The 19,140-nt window shown below is 36.3% G+C and overlaps 1 protein-coding gene across 2 annotated transcripts in view; it reads right to left on the reverse strand.

Moving 5' to 3' along the window:
• Nucleotides 1–14,472, reverse strand: part of Ift74 (intraflagellar transport 74) — an 80,137-nt gene extending 65,665 nt beyond the window's left edge. For both annotated transcript variants that reach the window (XR_005974374.1, XM_041652733.1), the window contains exons 1-8: nucleotides 14,369–14,472; nucleotides 13,378–13,512; nucleotides 9,331–9,466; nucleotides 6,254–6,302; nucleotides 4,203–4,301; nucleotides 3,966–4,026; nucleotides 2,223–2,282; nucleotides 335–396 (exon numbers count right to left, since the gene is read on the reverse strand). Coding sequence is in view for 1 of the 2 variants with exons in the window: in XM_041652733.1 (XP_041508667.1) it covers nucleotides 335–396; nucleotides 2,223–2,282; nucleotides 3,966–4,026; nucleotides 4,203–4,301; nucleotides 6,254–6,302; nucleotides 9,331–9,466; nucleotides 13,378–13,497 (587 nt within the window). In the remaining variant the exon portion in view is untranslated. The remainder of the gene's footprint in view (nucleotides 1–334; nucleotides 397–2,222; nucleotides 2,283–3,965; nucleotides 4,027–4,202; nucleotides 4,302–6,253; nucleotides 6,303–9,330; nucleotides 9,467–13,377; nucleotides 13,513–14,368) is intronic.
• Nucleotides 14,473–19,140: the final 4,668 nt, after the last annotated feature.

The following is a 19,140-nucleotide window of genomic DNA, read 5'->3' on the forward strand; positions in this document are numbered from 1 at the left end:
TCTGGCTGTCCTGGAACTCACTCTGTAGACCGGGCTGGCCTTGAACTCTTACAAGATTCACCTGCCTCTACCTCCCAAGTTCTGGGATTAAAGTTGTGCACTAACACGCTCAGCCCAGGTGTGAATTTTATCTGTAGTCCCAGCACTCAGGAGGCTGAGCCAGAAAGATTCTTGTCAGCTTGAGGTAGCCTACACTACAATTAAGATGTTGCTTCATAAGAATCCAACAATTAATTAATTAAGAGCAAATTAAGAAAAAGTTAAATTTTATAAGGAAATAAATGACTCACAAGTTAAACCATCAACCAAAACTCATTTATGAATCTGAACTTACGCTTGTCTTTCAGTAAATATGACATCCATACTCTGTGTTTCACGATCATTTTGAGCTTTAAGCTGCGCAAACAGTTAACATAGAAGTTAGTCATTAAAAAAGATAACCATCAAACCAAACTCTCTTTGGAAAGGTTACTCTAGTTATGAACTACATGAAATTATTATAATAATACCAAATACAAAAATTAGAAGAAAAATGCATCTTTCATCTAACAAAGAACACTACCAGTTAACTTAGTCCTTTATATTGGCGTAAGTTCTCATCAAAATAATTCATTTTTCTTTAGTGATCTGTCCAATAATTAAAACTAATTTATGTAAAAACCATTTCAAAAACACACTATGTTCAATAAATACTTGATTAGTTATATGCTGAATTTAGAATCAACATAATTTTGTTCTTAAATCTTTCACGATTTCGTAAGTACTCCTAGATGACTGTTATGTACACAGACCTGAATCTGGATCCACCCCAAATAAAAAAACAAATAATTTTCAAAGTTTCCTATACCTACAACCAGCTTATAGTAGACAGCTTTTCCATAATAAACCAGAGAATCAAACCACACTAAATGATGGCAAAAGTGGGAGCTTTTTCCATATGTTGTCAAGATGTATGGCCTTCCTTAGTTCCTCTAAATACATAGTCAAGATTAAGCTAGTGACCAAATACTTTTCAAATCTTTTATTTTTTTATTTCTAGAATATATACTTTTAAATCATATAACTGTAAAATTTATACATACAATTTGGGTATTAGCATAACTTCTGAGATAACGACATAGGGACACATAGGTTTTAAATTCTATGAAGCATTCAGAGCTACAAACTTATATGTTTGCATATACTTTTTCTAGTACTTAAAAGAGAATCTTGTAAACAGTAAGTAAATGGCATAAATTTGCTCAATAGTTTCAAAGAACGAAGGAAAAGGGAGGAAAGGAAGCAAGAAAACATTTCAAGAGTTTGGTATTCTTTGTATAAGGAAGAGGCTGCCATATTTGAGAAAGTTATATAGAGAAGTATTAATGATAGGTGGGGAAAGATACTCCTTGGTTTCTAACTAACAGAGGAATTATATTTCTCTTCCAAATATTTCATTATTATATTTGACAAATAATTTTCAAAGTTTCCTATATTTATTTCTAGCAATAAAATTTATTTCTAAGTTTGTAAAACTAAAAATAATTTAATTATTGTAGAACCCCAAATTTAGAACTCATTTTAAAAATCCTGGATTTTTTATAGCCAGGATGATGTGGGGCATGCCATTAATCCCAGCACTTAAGAAGCAGAGGTAGGCAGAGTTTGAGGTGCTGGAGAGGTAGCTCAGCAGTTAAGAACACTTGCTGTTCTTCCAGAAGACTTGTGTTCATTTTCTAGCAACCATGTGGAGGCTCAAAGTCATCTGTTACTCTTGTCCCAGGCAATTTGATGCCTTCTCTGGCCTCTGAGGGCTCAGGGCATAGACATATAGGCAGATAAAACATCCCCACACTTTAATTAACTTAAAAAAAAACTATAAGAAAACTTTTAAAGATATTATTTCCATTGAATTTTAATTCCATTTGTAAAAAAATTAAAACATAAGGAAACATTTTTTTAAAAAAAGAAATTATGAACCAAAATATTATTAATATATATCCAATCAATATAGATGGTTCTTCCCTAGCTTTATTGACAGATGTTAAAATATTTACTCCAACAGCAACAGGGATATAAAAAACAATAAAAAGTGCTTAATCATAATTGTGATACTTATGATCAGAGTCATAACCACCTTTAATGGCCATAAAAGGTTTTACCAAATTACTTCTAGATAAATGCTTTATTTTAGAGGATATGATTTATATACAATTATTACTTATATTTGTGTATTTTCTTACCATGTTGTAATCATTCATAACTTCTTCCATTTCAGTATTGGTATTGAGTTTATCTACCAACTAAAAGCAAAAATATAACAAAAAAAAGCACCATTTGGTTAGCCTTAATAAATTTTAGGTAAGTTTTAATATACATACCTATTTTCATAAATAGCTAGTCATTTCAGTGTTAATACTATCAAGTGTCTTACTTTCCAAAAAAAAAAAAAAAGCGAGCCACATTAAAAAACAATATTGAAAACCTAACATACTCTTCATTTGGCCAGTAAATAAGAAGTGATGAATTACTGTTCCTTTAAGAACACTGAAGAGTTTTCTCTGCTTTGAAATGACCAAGTTTATAAAGGTCTGAAACAGAAAAAAGCAGCGTTGGAAATTATCTGCCACTTGAATTTTTCTCCTCCTGGAAACATTAACTGTTTTAGAAATTTATAGTAGTGAAAAGGCAAAACAATTTTATTTCCCATAAATTTATTTTATAAAATAGAACACTAGTAAATCTAGTTCTTAAGTCAGAGAATGTCCTGCTCTTACAGAGGATGTGAGTTCAGGTCCTAGCACCCACACCAAGCAGCTTTAAGTGCGTCTAACTGTCTCCAGGGAATCAATATTATCATTTCCTTTGGGCCTCTGCGGGTAATGGCACTCATGTGCATACACATATACACATAATTAGAAGTAAAGCAAAATCTTTAAAACAATAAACAATAGAAAACAACACTTACTAAAAAAAATTCTAATTAATATTGGTCTCAAGGTGTTTTTATAGAGCATGTGCTCAGAAAATTTAAGAACTACAAAATACTCTAATTAGCAAAATTTGACTGGTAAGTATTAATATTAACTAGTTATATCATAATTTACCTAATCAACAGCGGAGACAAAAGCTAGTCATGCCATAATTGTTTAATGTGCCTCAGAAATTAGAAAGAAATTCTGATGCTAGAAACTTCCTGGAGGTAGCATTACTCCAAGGACAAGGAGTTAACAGCATTGACAAGGTGATAGTCTGCACTGGGAAACATCCTCAGTGGAACTATTTTTATGAGTGTACTCTATTTTGACAGAGTGCACACAAAATTGAACACTCAGATGGAGGTAATCTGTATGCTAGGTAAAGAATTTAAATTTCATGATGACAATGCTCCATAGCAAGGTAAAGGTGTTTTTTTAAAGCAATGGAATCATTCTTACCTAATAAATTGTAATGCTTTAAAAAAATATTATTCAAACATTTGTAGGGGAGAAAAGCTTTTGTGTGATTTATAAGTGTCTTTAAAAAAAATGAGGCTAGCAATATGGCTCAGCAGGTAAAGCTTCTACCAAGGCTGGTGGCCTGTATTTGATTCTTGGCGGACCCATATGGTAGAAAAGAAGTAACTTACACAAGTTGTCATCTGACTTCCATGAATGTACCTGCACGTGCGCGCGTGCGCACACACACACACACACACACACACACAAAATTACAAATAAATAAACAGTAGGTAAAATAAATATTTTTTCTAATGCAAACAAAATTGGAAGAATTCCTATCAATCTGTTAAGCCAAGTTATTTCTGGGTTAGGAAATGAAGAAGAAATGAAAAGAGCAATTTAATTTTTGTATTTTTATACTTCCAACTTTTTCACAAGAAATATATATATATAGTTGTGTATTACTTGGTATTTAAAATGTATTTTTAAGTGTCAAGAGCACAAAAACAAACATCAGGAGAAATTCTCTGAGGAAAGAGACAATACCATGTTGTAGTCTGCTAGTTGTCCTTGAAAGTCTTTAATTTCAACAGCTAATGTCTCTGCCCTACAAACAAAAGCAAATGCATTCATAAATACATAAGCAGATCAATATAAAGAACCTTATGGATGGTGTCATATTTAATAAATTATGTTCATGATACTGAATAAATACTGAATTGATATTCAGTGGGATAAATTCCTAATAAAGATCTTGCATGTCTTAATTGTAAAATTACTCACCTCTTTTCATATGACAAATACACTGAATTTTCTTGGTTGTACATTTCTATTTCTTTCTGAAGTTTATTAATTTCAGTTGTAAGTTCACTTATTTTGCTCCTAAGTGAAAAAAAAAGGAAGTTTAGAAATACTTCTAACTCAGAAAAGACTTCTAGTTAAATAAAATAAACTTCGTAAATATGTAACAATATGTATGGCTTTATCAAATCCATTTAAAATGAACAGTTTCAGGGGGTTGTGTCACTAAAAATGATGAGCCAATGAGAAAAATGGCTGACACAGAGTCTCTAATCAAGGAAGATGAAACAGGCCAGGCGTTGTAGTACACACTTTTGATCCAACATGGAGAAGCAGGAAAAGAAATCCAAGTCTGGGGACAGCCTGGTCTGGTCTATACAGGAAGCTCCAAATCAGCTAGTGTTACAGAGGAGGGCACAGTCTGAGAACACTGGGTCTGGACTGTACAGGGAGCTCCAAATCAGCTGGTATTACAGTAGGGCACAGTCTCAAAGAACAGAAGCAAAACCAAAAACCAAACAAAAGAAAATGGAGCTACATCACTAGGACATCTGAAAAGAGAAAGTTATTAGGTGGAAAATAATTAATATGTCTTAGTAGGTAAGACCAGGGATCAGTTCCACATGGCAACTCATAACCGCCATAACTCCGGTTCCAGGAGTCATGGAATCCAATGCCCTCTTCTGACTTCCACAGGCAAAGGGCAAACATGTGTCTTAAAACATACATATATGTATAACATTCATATACATAAAATTAAAAGAAAGTATTTCTTTTAAAATTCTTCATTTTAGAGACCTTATTAAAAGGCCTGAAGCCAGACACAGTGGTGCACACCTTTAATCCCAGTACTCAAAAGGCAGAGGCAGGTTGATCTCTGTGAGTTGAGTCTAGCCTGGTCTAGATGAGTTCTAGGACAGCTAAGGCTATATATACAGTGATGCCCCAACTCAAAATAATTACAAAAAAAAAGTAGGAGGCTTATAAATTAGTGAAAATTAGGGCAAGCATGTATCAAATGACCAAATATACTTACTTACATAAAAGTCTATGATTAAGTATAAATAATTAAACAAACACTTATTTCCTTTCTTAGTACAATCAGTGATATTTCAATTATATGAGTAATACATTCCGAATAATACTAAAAAGCATAAAAGATTATTATCACTCCAAGAAAAAAGTGAACTTCATGATATGATTTCAATGTTTGCCTTCCTTCTAAAATTCACACTGAAACTTGTTAGGCAGTGGTGGTGCAGCCTTTATCCCAGCACTCAGGAGGCAGAGGCAAGACGATCTCTGTGAGTTGGAGGCCAGCTGGTCTACAGAGTGAGTTTTAGAACAACAGGGCTATGTAGAGAGACTTTGCCTCAACCTGCCCTCTCCACACCTTTCCCCCCAAAAAAGGAACTGATTCTTCTGGTTTGTAACTAGGCCACGAAGGCTATTTCATGGATGTTAGTGCCTACCAAAGGGCTGGTCCTGCTTTCCTTGTCCATCACAGAACTTCACAAGACCATAAACTCTCAGCCTAGGGCTGGGAAGAAATTTAGTTGTTGATAAAGAACTTGCCTTGCAAGCACAAAAACCTGAGTCCAAACTCCAGAACCCATGTAAAACAGCTGGGTTTGGTGGTTCATGCTTGCAATCCCAGCCCTGGGGAGACACGAACAGGAGACTCAGAAAGGTTCAACAGTCAGCAGCCTAGCCTACTTAGCAAGCTCCAGGGCAACAAAGAGATCCTGTCTCAAAAACAGGTGGATGGTATCCGAAAAGTGACACCCAAGGTCACCCTCCAGCATCCACATGCACCCACACGACTGTATGAATACTAACCCATATGTGGGCACCAGGATGCACCTCCATGTACCAGATTTCAGCCTAACTATATTATCATGCAGTACAGTCAATTAACCAGAAATTATGTGAGAATATAAAATTATTCTTAGAACTCAAAAGATAACTAATTGTTGAAATAACTACAACTAAAACTCCAAGGTCATGCATAAAAAAACATTTATTTTACATACCTAAGAAGTCCAAGATAGTAAGATTTGTCTAAAATTTGCCTCTGGGGACCTAAAAAATGTTTTAATGTGAATATTAATACTCTATTATAAAATGACCAAAATAACAAATCCAAAGCACAACCACCATTACTTGCCACAGTTCTCAAACATTCCTCATGAATGCCTCAACATATGGAGAAATACTAAAAGCTAGTATTCTAGAGTCATGACATAAAGAAGGCTGAATTTAGACAAGAATGGGACTTTTAAAAGTGAGGCTGTTAAGAAATAAGAATCTGGTCTGGAGAAATGGCTCAGTGGTTAAGAGCACATACTGCTTTTGCAGAGGACCCAAGTTCAATTGCCAGCACACACATTGGGCAGCTCATAACTGCCAGTAACACCAACTCCAGGGAATCTGACAGTCTCTTCTGGCTTACACACTGTACTTATTTGCACAGACCCAGACACAGATACACACACATATATTCATAATTTAAAAAAATAATAATCCAGTATTTTTTAAAAGAAACTAGATACTACAGGACAGACTAGCTAGATAGAAACTAGACCTATGGAAGCCTAGAACAGAGCAGTAAAAAGGACTTTTAAAAAAATGCAATTTCGGGGCTGGAGAGATGGCTCAGTGGTTAAGAGCATTGCCTGCCCTTCCAAAGGTCCTGAGTTCAATTCCCAGAAACCACATGGTGGCTCACAACCATCTGTAATGAGGTCTGGCGCCCTCTTCTGGCCTTCAGGCATACAGACAGAATATTGTATACATAATAAATAAATAAATATTTTTTAAAAAAATGCAATTTCTTTTTTTTAAAGATTTATTTATTTATTATGCAAACAGTATTCTTAGTATTCTGCATGTATGCCTGCAGGCCAGAAGAGGGAACCAGATCTCATTACAGATGGTAGTGAGCCACCATGTGGTTGCTGGGAATTGAACTCAGGACCTTTGGAAGAGCAAGTAGTGCTCTTAACCACTGAGCCATCTCTCCAGCCCCCAAAAATGCAATTTCATTATCATTAGATTGTATAATATGAGGGCATGTATGTGCCATAGCACACATGTGAGGGTCAGAGACAATAATTTTGACTCATTTTTTATTATTAATATTAAAAAAAATTTCTAAATAATAAATGGTTTTTCTACTTAGTAAGCAATATGGTATAAAAAAATTAAGTCTCCTGAAAGGAATACTATACTCCTAAAGTACAGTGGTTAGGACTGTCAAGATGGCTCAGTGGGTAACAAGCCTGACAACCTGAGTTTGATCCTGGGAACCCACAGTAGGAGAGAACCAATTCCAGAAAGTTATCATCTGGGACATCCATACATGCACTGGGGCACATATGTGTCTCTTCAATGCCGAGAGAGAGAGAGAGAGAGAGAGAGAGAGAGAGAGAGAGGAAGAAGAAGAAGAAGAAGAAGAAGAAGAAGAAGAAGAAGAAGAAGAGGAGGAGAGAGAAAGAGAGAGAGAGAGAAATAATAATAAAAGTACAATTCTCTCTCAGGACTGCAACAGCCCCTGAAATCCAGGGACGCTCAAGTCTCCAATAGAGCTCTGCAGCATTTTCACATAATGGAGCTACACTATCTCACGTGACTTAAAACCATCTGGATGACTTGTTGCTGGGAACAATCTTTGTACACTGTGGATGTGTATTGCTCTCACTGGTTCAGAGGGAGCTGACTGGCCTATAACAGGGAAGGAAGAGATTGGGTGGGAGAGCCAGAGTAGGAGGATGCTGAAAAGAAGGTAGAGTCTGAGGAGTCTCCAGCTAGACACAGAGGAAGCAAGACATGTAGAAAATGAGGTAACAAGCAATGAGCCACATGGTATTACTTAGATAAGAAAAATGACTTAATTTAAATTGTTAGAGCTAGTTAGTAAGAAGCCTAAGCTATCGGCTGAGCATTTACAATTAATATTAATTCTCTGTGTGGTTATTTGGGAGCGGGCTGATGGAACAGAGCTGACAGGCAGTCCCAACAAAAAATTTCGCCTATAACTTAGAATGCCTTATCAATGTTATACAGTTATATCAGTATTGTTATATTTATATTGTAATTTACCTTAAAATTAATTTTGCACCTCAAGAGTAGCTTTAAGCCCTCAGAAATCACTAGTCACAAGAAAAAAAAAGAAACCTAAGAATATTAATCATGGTTTGGTTTATACATCACATTAATCAAACTTCTGAAACAAGTACAGTGTAATGGTGCTAGGGATATGACTTAGTAGTAGTGCATTTGCCTAGCATACACAAGGTCCTAGGTTCAATCTCTGGTGTTGTATCACAAAGAACTTACAAAACCAATTTAAGCCACGTGTGGCAATACCAAAACTTGAGAGAGTTGAGGTAGAAAGATAGGAGGTCAAGATTATTCTCAGTTGCATAGCGAATGCAAGAACAGTAACTATTTTTGAGACTGTCTAAAAAATAAAATATATTATTATGCCTTAGAGAGAAGCATGTCAGTCTCATTTCTTTTTTTAATCATTATAATGGAGGAAAAAAGGAATTTTTAACACCTAATAAATGTTTTCAATGATATTATTTAATTTTTTTACTACATGAAAATTTTTAAATTCTATGTATATGGGTATGTGCCGTGGCACCTGTGTGGAGGTGAGAGTACAGCTCATAAGAGTTGGACCTCTCCTTCCATCAAGGCAGTCTTGGAGATCAAACTCAGATAATCAAGCCTGGGACCTTCACGTGATGAGCCATCTCACATGCCCAAATAAGTGCCATTCCAAGGTGAAAGCTATCAAAAAGAATTTCAAAATACTTTTATGTAGTAACGAAAACCTAATTCTCAGTCATAAACCTTTCAAATTTCTTCCAGTTGTAACAAAACTCCTTGATAGTCAGAAAATTTAAGCTCAAAGTGAGCATATATATATATATATATATATATATATATATATACTTAAACCTTTCTAATTCACATATATTCTATTATTTCATAATAAATTTTATAAGTCAAAGAATAAGAATGACATGCTATATTTCTCATTTATTAAGATATGCTGTAACAGTTTTGAAACAAAATATATTCATCTTCATAAAATAAATACCTTTCATCCCAGTTTTCATTCCACTCAAACCTTGCTGAGTTACAGGACGATCAGCAACTTTGATTTGAGATGACAAAACTCCACCAGTCCCTAGGGGACCACCACGAGAACCTGGTCTTGCTGTTGCTGGTGGCATCTAAATGACAAGTAAGATTTTACATTTATTAAACCAGGAAAAATCAAGGCAATTTTTCTAAAAATTGAAACTATACACAATTTATAAGTTCAAGACCAGTTAGAACTACATACCAAAAAAAAAAAAAGAAAACTACCTGAGAAATAATAATAAAAAAACTAGGGCCAATTAGATAATGCACATACTGAGAAACCTTATATCTAAGTTAGATCCTGGGCTCCACACAGTACTTATCCACCCAGATAAAATAATAAATGTTAACAAAAAGTTTTAAAGTATCATATTTCTACATAATGATGTTATAGTTGATTTTCTCCTTTGTAAAATCTGGTGCTTTAAGCATTATTATGATGGGTATATATTTTCCTTAAAATTAGGAAAAAGAAAACTTTCATTTTGAAAAAAAACATTACTATTACATGTCCTGAGAAAAGTCACAACTCTCTCTTGTCAACTATGCACATAAGCATGGAAAATTATAAAAGGCAACATGAAACTCTTCCAAAATCTCTCTGCATCTTCTTTTTTTTATCCTTTTTATTTTATCTGTCTCTGCCAAAGACTAACATACAGTAGAAGATTCAATGTGGGGTAGAAATTTTAGATTAATAATTTTTTGCCATTTACTTTGTTGTTTTTATTTCTGTTAGCTGGTAGCCTTAGCACTATCAAAAAACCCAGTTCTCAGGTGACTCAGAGAATTCCTTGCAAACTTACTTAGTTATATTGCCAACACCAGGACACATTCCAGAGACTATGCTGAATACAAAAACAAATGCAACTCAAATAAGAGTTCAGGGCTACCCACAGTGGTTTCTAGGAGAGACTGAGAAGTCTTTGCTTTGGAAACTTTCTAAACCATTCTTTTTTCTACTTTATGCAAGCAGATTTTGGAAAACTACTTGAATTACCTTTCTTATTTATGAGATGAAGTATAGAGGCTAATAAAATGGAATAATGTGTGAGTATATGTATTCACTTGGAAGAATATTCAAAAATCTATTTCTGAAAGGGACAAAAAACCCAACAGATTACTACCCTGTTTTGAATCAGACTACAAGCTACATATGCATATGTGTTTTGTGTCTGTAAATGCACAGGAAAGTCTTATAAGATACATACCAAACAGCTGATAATTACCTTGAATAGAAAAAAGCTCTCAAAAAATCTGCCAGTTTATTTTACAATGAACATCACTCACTTCAAAATCAGAGACATCACACAAAGTACATGACAAATAGAAGCTGGTCAATAATGTCAGATAACTTTTTTAAGTATTTAATCAACAATCATCAAAAGAATCAATTATTACTAGAACAAGAGAAAAAAACATTTATAAGAAGACTTCAGAAAAATCATCTCCATTTTAGGTTATAATGATATAATCTGAAACTCTAGAAAAACCATAAACATTTAAGAAAACCTGACTATTATTTATTGCCTAAAAAAAAAGTGCTGTCCTAAAAACACAAGACTCAGCATTACAGCTTCTCTACAAGTAGAGCCTGAATACCAGCACTACATACTTTCTGCTACTCAAGACCAATGTAGGAAGAACAGAAAATACTGTATCACAGAAAAAGGGTTCACTGTTGTTTTTTGAGATCCCCTATTGCTGTTGTCCCAGCCTGGCCTGGATAGGATCTTGCTATTACCCCAGGCTGACTTGGAACTATGTAGCCAGTCTGGTTTTGAATTCATGGTTCTGCTTCAGCCTCCAGAGTGCTGAGATTACAGGCATGTCACTATTCCTAGCCCACCATTTCATTTCTAGCAACATGTAAATGTATATGACTATGCTAAATTAATATTACATTGCTTTTTAAATCGTGTATTACACAGCACAGTTTTCTCAAGTATAATCGTCATTCATCACCATTTATGCCCTGGCAATACCTAAGCATGCACGGGAAGCCTGCTTATGGTGGTTCTCCAGCTGTTCCGATCCTAGGCAGTTCTATAATTAAAAATAATTTTAATAATAGCCAGACATATTTTTAATAGCAGATATAGTTTACTTAAGATTTGCTTATGGGACTGGAAAGACGGTTCAGTGGTTAAGAGCAATTGATGCTCTTTGAGAAAACTGCCAATTCATTTCCAAACACTATATCCCAAGGCTCACAACTACCTGTAACTATAGCTGGAAGAAACTGTACACCTTCTTCTGGCCTCCACTGCTAACTACACTTTCATGCATGCCCACAGACACAAATGCACATATACACAATTAAAAATAAACCTTCAAAAATGTTTATAATGTCATTCAATTTGTTCCAAATTTTTATTATTATTATAATGAAAATGTAATAATCTCTGTAGTTATAATTCTTCTTAGAATGATCAGTTTTTAAATTTTGTACTTTCTCAAATATGGTGGTTCTCTTACTGGCTACATTGACTTATACCATTATTTTAATAGTTACTAAAAATATTTCTCATTTTCTGAGACTATATATATATAGTGTATATATATAGTATATATAGTATATATATAGTATGTGTGTGTATATATACATATATATATACACACATATATATGTGTGTGTATGTATATACACACACACACACACACACACACACACACATATATATATATATATATATACACACACACACACACATATACTTTTTTTTGTTTTGGTTTTTCGAGACAGGGTTTCTCTGTGTAACAACAGCCCTAGCTGTCCTGGAACTAGCTTTTATACACCAGGCTGGCCTCGAACTCAGAGATCAGCCTACTTCTGCCTCCTGAGTGCTGGGATTAAAGGTCTGCACCACCACCACCTGGCTCAAAATATATTTTTACTCATACTATTCATTACTATTATGCCTTTTGTTCTTTTTATCATTCTGAAAGGTTTCGAGCCCAATTTTTTAATGCTATTCTTCCCCAGTATCAAAAAAAAAGGCCTCACAGAATTCTACTTGAACATGATTTTATTATAACTTTAACACAGAACAAACGCATACAAATTAGTAAAGTGAATAACTGTGGGTTCAATACCAGCCTGATCTACAGAACAAGTTCAACAGAACAGTCACGGCTATCCACAGAGAAACCCTGCCTCTAAAGACAAACAAACAAACAAGATTCTGAGTACTGATGCGTGTGGCAGCACGGTCTGTAATCCTAGCCAGCCCTAAGGACACTGGGGCATGAAGATTCTCAATTCAAGGCTAGTCCAAAATATATTAGAAAGACTCTGTCTCAATTTTTTTAAAGTTATGAATGATCTATACAAAGAATTACCAGTTTGTTGGGTTTTTTCGTTTTTATGGTATTTTTAATTTTTGTAAATTCAAATATAAAAATTAAAAGTATTTTCAAGTACTTGGTTTTTCTATCATTATTAGAAAGCCCTCAGAGTTTATTAAGTTTATATTAAATAATTATGTATATTTTCCTCTGCCAGTTATATAAACTCTTTAAAATATCAAGTTTATATACTCTTTATAAGTCTTATAAATGAATCAAGGGATAAAAATTGCTTTAAGAAGTAATTTATTAGGTTTGGAGCAAGGCCTCAAGAATATTCTATGTATTTTTTGACTAATTTGAAAAGTCACATTACTAATAAAATTCTTACAAATGCTTGATTCTGGTTTTAGTCTATTTTATCTCATTTGTTTCTGATTCTGAAATACCGTACAATTTTAACTAAAATGGTTTTACCTTACCCTTGCCTAATAAGTACAAGGACCTGTGTTTGATCTCAGCACCACAAAAAGTAAACTGTTATAGCTTTAAAATATGTTTATGGGTATCACTAAACGTAATTCCTTGATAATGGTCTTATTCTTCCACATTGTATTTTTACATATTTTAACATTTTTCATACAATTAATATAGTCTACAGAATTAAGGAACAACAAAGTAAAATCTGTTATTGCACAGATTCCCAACTTACTGCAGTTGCCACCCGAACAGTCCCAGATGGGGGTCTTACTCCAGAAGGAGGCCTTCCTGTTAGCCCTATTCCACCCCGAGAAATAGGGCGAGGCGCTGAAGATTTGTGGTTACTGGCCATTGTTCACTTTAACCACTGTTTGGAAACAAAAACATAATTCAATTTTTCTTTGAGGTCTTATACACCTGAACACTAGTAGCTCATTATACCCTTCCTTCAAATACTTAATTCATGATGATTTTTTTTTTCTTGCCAACTGCCATTCCCAGACACTCTTACAAGGCTAAGTTGGCTGTAATTTTATTCAAATTTAACTTTAAAATTCTATTTAGAACTATGGGATTAGGGCTACTGAAACGGCTCACTGAGTAAAAGCACTTGTCATGCAAGTCTGGGAACGTGAGTTCCGTTCCTGGAACCCTCATAAAGGTGGAAGAAGAGACTGACTCTACAAACTTGTCCTCTGGCCCTCCCCCATGTACAATGTAGCACGGACATCCAGCACACACTCACATCGTGCACTTACACATACAATAGTAAATAAAATATGTGAGGAAATGAAAATAAATAAGATCATTTATTACAATATTCCTTCCTCAATATCCCACTCAGCAAAGGAGTGGCCACGAGTCCTTATTTTGCAGAGTTGTGGAGCTCAGTTCAGAAGTTTTTCTTTACCGTTACTATCATTATCCTCCCTAAACCAATCATTCTGACTTAGGGTAAGCAGAAAGTTGCTAAGTCCCTTCCCCCTGTAACCGCTGACGGCCTCCACCTTCAGAGCAGTGATTTTCCTGAGGGTCAGTGTCCTTTTTGGAGCGTCCACTCTATAGTCCACGCGTTGGGTGAACGTCCCAGGCCAAGCCTCCGACCCCAAGTCATAGAACAGCCAAGAGCCCACGGATTCGAATTTGTTTTGTTTGGAGCTCGTCAAAGTCTCCAGAGAACGATAACCCGCGCAGGGAGAAGGCGCGAAGCTGAGATGGCTCACCTTGCCCGGTGCGAATGGGGAACCCCACAACACGAACCTCTCTCCGAGGAGACGGAGCGAGCCACACCGCTCACCTAAGCACGGCCTGGGCGCCAGGCCTCAAAGCCCTGCGCGACGCCGCGTATCCCAGCAACGGCCACCGCGCGGAAACGTCCCCTCGTGATTGGCCGGCGCTGCGCCTCTGATGGGGGGGGGGGTCTCGCGAGATTTGAGGACAGCCTTTCTTTCTCTCGCCCCAAAGTGGTGTCTTTAAGCTTTCTTCTACCAGAGGTCTTTTTTTTTTTCTTTTCTTTTCTTTTCTTTTTTTAAACCTGTAGGCTGTGTAATTAATTGAGTGTCCTTAAAAGATCTGTTTTTACAAGGTCTCACTTTTAGGGCGATGTAAATCTAAATCACTACGTAGCCCTGGGTGACAAGTATCTTTTTAGAACGGAACTGTTTGTGGTGGGAATTTGGTTTGTTTTGTTTGGGTAACTAACGTTTAAACGTTTGACAGATTCCTTGCCTTACCCCGGCCAGCTCCCCTATCGGGAATGAGAGTGACTACATTGGCTGTGCCAGTCTTCCTTAATAGCGGGATCTGAGTTTACTGCTTGCTAGCTCCAATCTAACCCGATGCACACACCCGAAATGTGAATGTAAGCCGTAAGGAATACTTCAGGGGTCTATTTCAGCAAGAATGCCAACTCCAGCAACTATGTCCAGGATTTAAGACTGATTTTTGTTTTGTTTTGTTTACTTTAGATAGGGTTTCTCTACGTAACCCTGTCTGTTTTGGTAACTCAAGTAGACCAAGCTGGATGTATACATCCTCCTGCCTCTCCCAAGTGCTGGTGTTAAAGACTTGCACCACCACATACCCAGTTTAATAAACCTTAATAAGCCCACTTTCAGTTTTTAGTTTAAACATAGTTTCTGTGCCTTCCAATTAAGAACTCTGACAGATGTGACGACAACTGAAATTGGCAGGACAGGCGTTCTTGACCCAATTTTGGAGAGATTAAGTAATTTGTTTTAAATCATTTGAGTAATCAGCAGTGTTCCCTGTCCCCATATCTTTTATGTGACGAAAACAATTCAAAACACCTCACTTAGGGGCCTCTCAGCTTTCCTAAGGAATGCAATCCACTTTATTTGACTTTGGTCATTTTCATTTTGTCTTTTGCTTTATTGCTTTGGTGTGGTCTTCTGGGTGTCTCCCTCCCACGTACTTATAGTACATGAGATCATGCCCCAAGTGGGCCCGGTATCTTAAAGGCTATTGGCTGAAGTAGTTCCTACAACATGGATGCTAGGCAAACTCTATACCACTGGGTTACACACCCACTGTCCAAGATTTTGCTGTTTCTTTATACGAACTTACTTAGGCTACATCAAGTAACTGAATTGTATCAAGCTTTCTGTCTCAGGACCTTCTTAAACTGTAGATCATAAACTGTAGATCAGGATCTTCTTAAACTGTAGATCACGAACCCTCATGGGGTTTAACTGAATGTGGGGTTTCCCCCAAATTTACAATAGTAAAAAATGTCTGAACACCCAGTGAACAAAAATTAAAGAACACATAGTAACAAATCGGAGGTGTTTCTGGCAACACTCACCCGTGTTGCATCGCATGGCTTCACTAAAGCTTTGGTTCTGAATCACTGGTGCACTCTGTTCTTCTAGTCCCCTCCCACCACACCACACCAACCAGTGCTGCCTCAGACACCTTGGCTCAGAGTCAAGACTATTGTTTGCTATGAACTCCAGTGCTTTTACTATATAGTTTTCTACTGTTATAAAAACATGATTAAGGGACGTGAGAGACGGACGGCTCAGAAGAAGTTAAGAGCGCTGGCTGCTCTTCCAGAGGTCCTGAGTTAAATTTCCAGCAGCCACATGGTGGCTCACAGCCATCTACAATGAGATCTGATGCCTTCTTCTGGCGTGAAGGCAAACATGCAGACAGAACACTGTATAAAAAAATTATTTGAAAAACAATGAAAAAATTAAACTTTTGGGATATTAAAGTAGCAAGAAACTTCTTTGCATTCCAAGAGAATCTAACATATATTATTTTCTTTGTTTTGAAAGTTGGGTTTTCATTTAATTCCATCAACAGAAATTAGACTTGACTAGTCACAGATACTCTTGTACATTGACTAATTTTAGAAAGATTTTTGTTTGTTTGTTTGGGGGATAGAGGATTTTAGAACCTGAAATATTTTTCAATTTTCTTCTATTTAAAACTGTATCAGATCATTCCAATATAATGGTTTTTAATATGTAAATTGGATTGTTATACACATGGTATGTTTGTTTTTTTAAAAAAAAATATGTCAAAGAGAAAAATCTTAATTACAGAAAATAAGAGCTCAATATTTTTATATCTTTATTCCTTAGTATGCAAGTATCAAATTGGTATATTACTGGGTTTTATTGCATTCGAATGATTGATTTAAAAAACTGTTTAAGGGGCTGGAGAGATGACTCAGAGGTTAGGAGCATTGCCTGCTCTTCCAAAGGTCCTGAGTTCAATTCCCAGCAACCACATGGTGGCTCACAACCATCTGTAATGGGGTCTGGTGCCCTCTTCTGGTCTGCAGGCATACACACAGACAGAATATTGTATACATAATAAATAAATAAATATTTTTTAAAAAAAACTGTTTAACCTTCAAAAAATATTGCCAAATGAATTTTGGCTTGAATCAGGATAGATATTCTAGGGGAGCCCTGAACATATTTTTATCATTTTGTATAATGTGTTTATGCAAAATGTTATTCTCTGCATTTGGTGATTATTAAATCAAAAATACTGCTCCACTCTGAGAAACATTGAAACTGAAGATGCTGCAGATCCTGAGTTTGGTTCCCAGCACCCTTACCCATTCGCAACCATCTGGAACCCTACTCTGGGGATCCGGTTCCCTCTTCTGGATTCCAGTGGCACTGCATTCATGTGCACCTACCCACACACAGACACATACACACTTAATTTAAAGGAAAGCAAATCTTACAGTTATTCATCTGAGCAGTATTTGTTATAGGAAAATTAGTTAAGGTCATGCTGGGGTCCCTGCAAGCTCTACTGTTGGCAGAGAGACAATCTGCATGAAGAGAGGAAAACTTCGTTCAGCTTGACTTAGTCAGACTGGATCAAACTTCTAGTGAGTTTGACGCCAGGCAGTCTATTGTAATATAAGCATATTTAAACACAGTACAATTTGGAAAGAGTTTCCAAGCAACAATTTCCAATCCCGTGCACGATGAAGCTTAATGGGTGACTACAAAGAAACTCCTTTATATAGTACGTTGCCATGAAGATAGGTTCTACAGCTTAAAGGCCTAGGATCCAGTGCGCTCTCTGAGATAGCATGCAAGGAACAGGTTTTAAAGTACACGTGGCATCTTCCCTCAGGATGGGTTCTATTAACTGAGAGCTAAAGATAAAAGACGAGGGAGGGAGAGTACGGGATAAACATTCTGGGGGCTTTGGGTAATGTCTGGCTCTATAGACAGCATAGGTCATCAGGTCATTAACAATATCCATTCTCAGCCTTCTAGGAGGAAAGCAGGCATTTCCTCCTTTAAGGAGGCAACCCTGCATGGTTAACATTCCTGATTTCCCCAGTGATCTGTTTCCCCAACAAGGCAATCGTCATAAAGTATATACAATTTGGCCATTAAAATGACTGTCCCTGAGCTGCGAATACACCCTTTAGTGTTGACGTTGGGGTGATAAACTTTAGAAGCCTGGAGTTAGCACAGACGAAATTAGGCTGAAGAAATGTGAGATTCACCAGATGAATGGGGAAGGGACTTCTTAGAGCTTTCTTGTCTGAAAACATCACAGTGGAAATATAGAGGAAAGGAGATGAGACCATTATACGTCCTTGAATTGTTACCTTGCAGAAACTGCAAAGGCACACCTCTATAGGGGAACACTAGCACACTTGCTCATCTGTTCTCAAGAATACATACTTGTATTTTCCAAATAATCAATGTGTATTACTCATTAATACATTTTTGCATCATGCACCCACTTTTCTTTACTAAATTGGGTCTACAAGCTTTTAACCATTTGATGAAACAGCTGTTTCTTTTATTAATTAGCTCAATTTGTGTAAAAACTGACTTTTTTCTCCTCTTTTTATATGTATTTTGTTAGTTATTACATTTTTGGAACAGAGCCTCTTGTAGCCCAGGCTGGCCTTAGACCTGCTATATAGCTTCCTACCTGCGACTCCCAAGTGTTGGGATTACAAACCTGTATCACTATGCCCACTTTTGTTTCTGTCATGTTAATTAGTAAGATCCTAAGATACTGAACATGATGGGGTAGATGAAAAGTTCTTCCCCAGCAATATGGAAAGGTATTCAGGATATATGGTTAAAGCAAGGTGAGAAGTAATCACAGCTAACATGTTCTTACACCTATGTAAACAATATGCTTTGGGAAGCATACAAGAAAGTAATGATAACTGTCGCCTCCAGAGAAGAAAACTGGGTGGTTAAGATTTGAAATTTTTTTAAATTTATTTATTTATTAAGGATTTCTGCCTCCTCCCCACCACCGCTTCCCATTTCCCTCCCCCTCCCCCGATCAAGTCCCCTTCCCTCATCAGCTCGAAGAGCAATCAGGGTTCCCTGACCTGTGGGAAGTCCAAGGACCACCCACCTCCATCCAGGTCTAGTAAGTTGAGCATCCAAACTGCCTAGGCTCCCCCAAAGCCAGTACGTGCAGTAGGATCAAAAACCCATTGCCATTGTTCTTGAGTTCTCAGTAG

Source organism: Microtus oregoni, unplaced genomic scaffold (assembly GCF_018167655.1).
Source record: "Microtus oregoni isolate MIOR12 unplaced genomic scaffold, Mior012 000005F_ref0000423, whole genome shotgun sequence".
Taxonomy (NCBI): domain Eukaryota; kingdom Metazoa; phylum Chordata; class Mammalia; order Rodentia; family Cricetidae; genus Microtus; species Microtus oregoni.